The 6,184-nt window shown below is 32.1% G+C and overlaps 1 protein-coding gene across 1 annotated transcript; it reads right to left on the bottom strand.

Annotated features, from left to right (window-relative positions):
• Positions 1-534: 534 nt before the first annotated feature.
• LOC141679179 (wall-associated receptor kinase-like 10) lies at positions 535-5,206 on the bottom strand. Its single transcript, XM_074485685.1, has 4 exons — positions 5,202-5,206; positions 2,690-2,925; positions 2,332-2,538; positions 535-2,004 (listed from the first exon to the last, which is right to left on the bottom strand). The coding sequence occupies exons 1-4, from the start codon at positions 5,204-5,206 to the stop codon at positions 698-700; spliced, it is 1,755 nt and encodes a 584-aa protein (XP_074341786.1). The 3' UTR covers positions 535-697.
• Positions 5,207-6,184: the final 978 nt, after the last annotated feature.

The following is a 6,184-nucleotide window of genomic DNA, read 5'->3' as shown; positions in this document are numbered from 1 at the left end:
AACTTTGTGTATTAATCACAGGCTTGCTGGCTGAATCTATATATTACTGTCATTTGATTATCAAGAAGTCTTTTAAATCACTAAATGGCTGAAGTTCAGGCATCTCTGCCCAATGCAAACACTTTATATTGTACTCCCTCTGTCCGTAAATACTTTTCCCATTTGTGTCGGACACGTTTGCCAATGCACGTTTTTGTTTGTTAATATCTTTTATTTCGTATTAGTATTAAATATAAAAACTTTACTGTATTAAAATACTCGTAAACACGAATACAACAAAATCACTCATGATTATGTTAGATCTTATAAATTAACCGTAAATTAATAGTCAATCGCTTAACTTGAACAGTGACAAAAGTCAAAATGGGAAAAGTATTGTGGTACGGAGGGAGTACTAATTTTTCTATAATTTAATTAAGGTTTCTATATACAAATTAATTTGATATAGTACAAAATAACTCTTATTCTATACTACTATATTATACAACTTGGACATAAAAATTACAATACATTGCTCAAACTACCAAATTATTGCACTACATAAAATTAAGACAAATATCAAGGAAAAACTGCTTTTCAGACTTGTCTTCGCTGTTTTCATAGACTTCACAACCAATTTATACATCAATAAGAACTACAGTCTCCATAAATTCAAAGAAAACAGGGCGTCAAACATTTTCCATTTGATGTCTTGGAATCACTGGTTTGTCATGAGGGGCTGTATGTCAACACTGAGACTGTGATAGACGGTGGAACTTACAGAAGATGAAGTAAAGTCCGACTCCCAGGGGGTATGTAGTTCATGTTTTCCATATTCAACCTCTTCATAGTTTTGTTGAGCACAAGGCGATTCATGGGCATTTCTAATACTCTCTAGTTCCGCTAAAACTTGTTTCATTGCTGGCCTTTTCCTCCCGTTCAAGTTCAAGCATCTATATGCAATGTTAGCGAACGCTATCATCTCTTCCTTTTTTCCCTCGTTACTGATCCTTGAATCAATAATATCTAATAAACGATTTTCTTCCATTGCCGATAAAAAAAGTGTAGCTAAACTCCGTGCTTCATCATCAAGTCTAGTAGGCAAGATTGGTTTCTGTCCTGTCAATAGCTCAACAAGAACTACCCCAAAGCTATAAACATCACTTTTATCAGTAAATTGGCTTGACTGAAAGTATTCGGGATCCAAGTATCCGAATGTACCTTGTACTCTTGTAGTCATGTGAGTTTGATCAATAGAAATTGATTTTGAAGTTCCAAAATCTGCCACTTTTGCTCTGTACTTATCGTCCAGAAGTATATTTGTTGACTTAATATCTCGATGATATATTGGAAGTGATGCAACAGAGTGTAAATAGTAGAGTGCTCCTGCAACTTCTGTGGCCACACGTAAGCGGACATCCCATGTAAGCGGAAAGTAATCATTTTCCTCATGGATATACTGCATAAGTGTTCCGTTAGGGATGAACTCATAAACCAATAAAGGGACCTCTGTTTGCAAGCAGCATCCATGTAGCTTTACTACATTTCTGTGGTTTAATTGTGATAAAATTACAACCTCATTGATAAAATGTTCGAGTTTGCTTTCATCTTCTATCTTGGATTTTTTTACTGCTACTATTCTTCCATCGGTCAACATTCCTTTATAGACGGTACCTTGTCCTCCTTCTCCCACGATTCGATCTATATTATAGCGGTCAGTGGCCTTCTCCAACTCCTTTGTAGTAAACAATTTGGTTGTCTCCACGGTGCCTTGGCTAGAAGATACTTGTTGACGCAATAGCAGACCACCATTCCTTTTAAAGAACTTCTCCTCCTGTTTATGTTTAATTCTTCGTCTTATTACTTTGTACAACCACCATGTAGCAGCCAACAAGAACCCAAGACCAGCACAGGTGGCTACAGTTTCGATCAAGATGAAAGAGGTCAGATTATATCTAAAAGAGTACAGACATGTTGAGTATAGTGAAGAATTTAGCAGAAAATGGTAGATAACTTCTATGTGTTAGTAGAGCAATTATCCTCACCTCATCAACTATTTTTTCATTGTTGAGGTTACGTACTAAGATCTGCCCTGTTTAATTTGTCTATTATGTACAATCTAATGGAATGATAGCGTTTCACAAAAATTTTGTTGTGTCTTTTACTTTAATAAAAATGGATATAAATACCTTAGACTCATTGTGCAGGAAATTATCATTTTACTGGTTATATTAATGTGAACTTGACAAGACTATAATGTTGTACTGCTAAAGTTGCCTAATGTGTAATTTTACAGTCTTTCTACCAGATGAAGTCATGAACAATTCCAGAAAATTATTGGAGCGTTAGTACCTATTATTGCTACGATTGCAACTTTCTTGAGCCTGTGATCAACAGCCTCTAAATCAACAACCTCTGACTTCTTGCACTTATAACTGTCAACAAGGTGCCACCCATCTTTGCATGAGCAAGTGTAGTTTCCTGGTGTATTGTTACAGTTATGCTGGCATCTGTTTCTTTTGAGAGAACTTCCTGGTTTGAATGTACACTCATCGATATCTGACATTCAAAAATCATATCAGACGCACATCCGCAAGTTATTAGAGTGAATTACATCCTCGCAGAAGGAAAATCAACTAGTAACTGAAAATGTTATAATGATCATAATCATTTTCAGAGTTACCAACATCAGGTATGATCATAAACTCACCTTGACATCCTTCTTGCAAGTAAGGATTTCCTTCGTATCCTTCTCTACAAGAACACAAGCTTTGATTTGTACAAAAAGCATTCACTCCACACAAGGTGCTACCACTGTCATTAATGGAGAATATACAGTCGCTTCCTGCTATCCAATCGAGCACCGCAGGAACCGTTTCCATAGTTTGCACACTGTAGATATCTTTAAGCTTTCCAAACCAGCTCTGTTCAACAATGAATGCATACCTGCATTAATTAATAAGACAAAATAATGAACGAGAGGAGCATTTTGGAATTGGTATCATATCATTTTAGTATACATGAATTAGTTAATGTACTCTATATGAGTGAGACACATTATGTGTAACTGGTATGTATTTATTGAAATGTATTCTCCTCTACGAGGGGATTCCAACGCATATTTACACGCTCAATATTTACACGCTCAAAATGAGTAAAAGGTGAATGAGAACTAATATTCCAAAGTGTGACCTTTAATGTGAAAAGTGGGTTTTGTACCACATCGAGCTCGAGTAACACAAACTTATTCGTTGATTTTTCTTATAAATATCTTGTACCACATCAAAAAGAAAAACAAGTCATTTTCAAGCCTCTGTTTATAAATAGAGTCTTAGGGCACCAGTTTTATTAAGTCGAGAAAATAAGAGTTGTCTCTTTAATTCTCGGCCTTTTCAATCTTAAATTTTCCAAATATTTCGGTGATAGTTCTCGGCCTCAGTTCAAGTTCGCTGAAGTATTTTCGATTTATCGATTATACTAGTATACTCCCTCCGTCCCTAAAAACGTTTCCTATTTGTGTTGGACACGTTTGCCAGTGCACACTTTTAATTGTTAATATCTTTAAATTCGTATTAGTATTAAATATAAAAATTTCATTGTATTAAAGTACTGATAAATACGAATCCAACGAGATCACTCATGACTATGTTTGATATTATAAATTAGACATAAATTAGTAGTCAATCGCTTACCGTGAACTGTACCGAAAGTCAAATTAGGCAACGTTTAACGGGATGGAGGGAGTATCATTTTATCCTGGGAAGCAGGTCGCTAAACACGGATGGTGCGGGGCGAAACTGCTTTAAGGAGACAGTTTTCTGGACTCGAGATTAAATCCAATCTCTGTTTGTTTTCTCAAACCCTTTTCCTCATTTAATTGTTAATTCTTATATGTTTATATGAATTAAGAATTAGCAATGATTTTGTGAATTAGTTATATATTCAATATATATAATAATGTCTATATCGTACAAGATTGACAACAATCTTAAAGCAATTTTCTTTTTCTAACGATTCGGAATTTTTCAGGATTCGGTTGAATTGCTTCATGTAATTAAGATTATGATCTGTTGGTTTTTCTGTATGTCGTGTGCACCACATGCTAGTATATTTGCCGCGTACAACTCTGAATTTAACTGTTGTACTCGTACTCATTTTAGTTGTGGTCATGTTGGTTTGTACATGATTTGATAAACCAACGTTCACTTGTTTGATGGAAAAAGTAGATTATTAAGTAGGTAAACCGGTGATGGTAACCATATTTTTCTTATTATGTTTGTGCATGTGCTACAGCTTAAGTGCACCAAGAAAAATCAAAGAGGATATTTCCATGATTTTAGTGTAATAAATAATTTCTATTTTATGTGTCATAGTCCGATTTGATCATTACGTGCACTCTTATTTATGCTCAGCTGTTTATTTAGTTGCCATGGTTGTTGTATGAACGTCCCTTACTTAATTTGATGGGAATCTCTTACTGTATATTAAATCAGGACACAAGGGCAAAAAGTTCCTTTTTAATAACCGTCAAATTACCAGTATACCCTTATTTATCCAATAATTACAAAAAATTCACTACAAGTTTAATTTAGAAAAATAATAGTTGGTATTGGGAATTAAACTCAGCACCTCTAAGTTAAAAGCGAGACTCTCAACCACTTATACTAGGCTTTCATTTTCATTTTGAAAGAAAATAAAATTCATTATCAATATTCGTAAGTACCCTGCATTCTATTAAATTTTCGTGTGCACTTATAATTTATTTGATAAGGCATAAAGTATACCCTTATTTAATCGATAATTAAAAAAAAATCATTAGAAGTTTAATTTAGAAAAATATTATTTGGTGTTGGAAATCAAACTCAACCGCTCGAATTCAAAAGTGAGACTATCAACCACTTATACTAGACATTAATTTTGAACAAAAATAAAATTCATTATTAATATTCGAAAGTACCCTACATTCTATTAAATTTCCATTTATTCTTATAATTTATTTAATAAGGTATACAATTTCTTTATACAAGTACCTTAAGGCCTCGTTTGGTTCAATGTAACCCAACATAATAACTCACACTTCCTTAAACTTCTTAAAATCCCGTGTTTGGTTGTGTAATTTTTTGATTTAGCTAAGTAATTTAAAGTTCCATGTACTTCTACTTCTAGTTCCTAAAAAACAGTGTAAAAAACTTCCTAAAAAACACTGTAACCTAGTTACTTACCTCATATTCATAATTTTTATAACAGGTACCATATATCAATTATCAAAACTCTTATTTTATAAAATAAATAAAAAATTGTATATTCATATTAAGTGTTAAAATAAATTAATTTCAATTTAAAATTTATTCATCTTATCATATTTTATATATGTAAGTATAAATTTAAATTATTTTTAGTTCTAATTTAATATTATATATTATTATATATTAATAATTTCATTATATATCTTTGTTTGTCTTTAAATCATTATATATATCGTATCTTTTTTTTTTTGACTAATTTTGGCTTATAGCCTTACAAATGAGTATCTGTTCTCAACAATTCTCGGGGTGAGCCAGGATCGAACCCAGGATTTGGGACGACAGAGAATAAGCCCTTTACCACTTGAGCTATCCAACCGTGCTCTATATATATCGTATCTTATTTACTATCTTATTTTATGTTTAGTTGCTTCATAAAAAATCATATTCTTTTATTTACTATTATTATTTATAATTAAATTGATTTGTCATTCAATAAGTAAATTAGTTTTATTATTATAAAAGAATAATAATTACTAATATAGTTTTAGACAGTAAGTCAGATTAAAAAGAATATAAAGTAACCATGAATCAGGTATTTACAACCAAACACACGTGTTTCTACTTTTTCACAATAACTAATACACTGTAACTAAGTTACATGAAATTTCAAGTTACCGCCTAACTTTGAAACCCGTGAAACAAACGAGGCCTAAACTTATATTTGTAGCAATTTTTTTTTTCAAATTTAACAATAATGGAGAACACATCCTCCAACAATAAGCAGATACAAAAAACATTATAAAATGACTTATATCAATATCTTTTATAATACAAATATAGTAATTACAATAAGTATGTAATGATGTAAATATTATATTTTACTAAATAACAAGTCGTATCATCTATCATATTCAACGCGGATATACAAGTTCTTTTTGAAAAGAAAGTAGTATGAATTA

Source organism: Apium graveolens, chromosome 8 (genome assembly GCF_009905375.1).
Source record: "Apium graveolens cultivar Ventura chromosome 8, ASM990537v1, whole genome shotgun sequence".
NCBI lineage: Eukaryota > Viridiplantae > Streptophyta > Magnoliopsida > Apiales > Apiaceae > Apium > Apium graveolens.
This window is presented reverse-complemented; position numbering and strand designations above follow the sequence as displayed.

What these genes read in the sequence shown, in the direction of transcription:
- LOC141679179 (XM_074485685.1), bottom strand. An exon ending in CTTGCAAGAAGGATGTCAAG is followed by an intron (nt 2,539 to 2,689) that starts GTGAGTTTATGA and finishes TTTGAATGTCAG; the next exon opens with ATATCGATGAGTGTACATTC. An exon ending in TGCAATCGTAGCAATAATAG is followed by an intron (nt 2,005 to 2,331) that starts GTACTAACGCTC and finishes AATTGCTCTACT; the next exon opens with AACACATAGAAGTTATCTAC.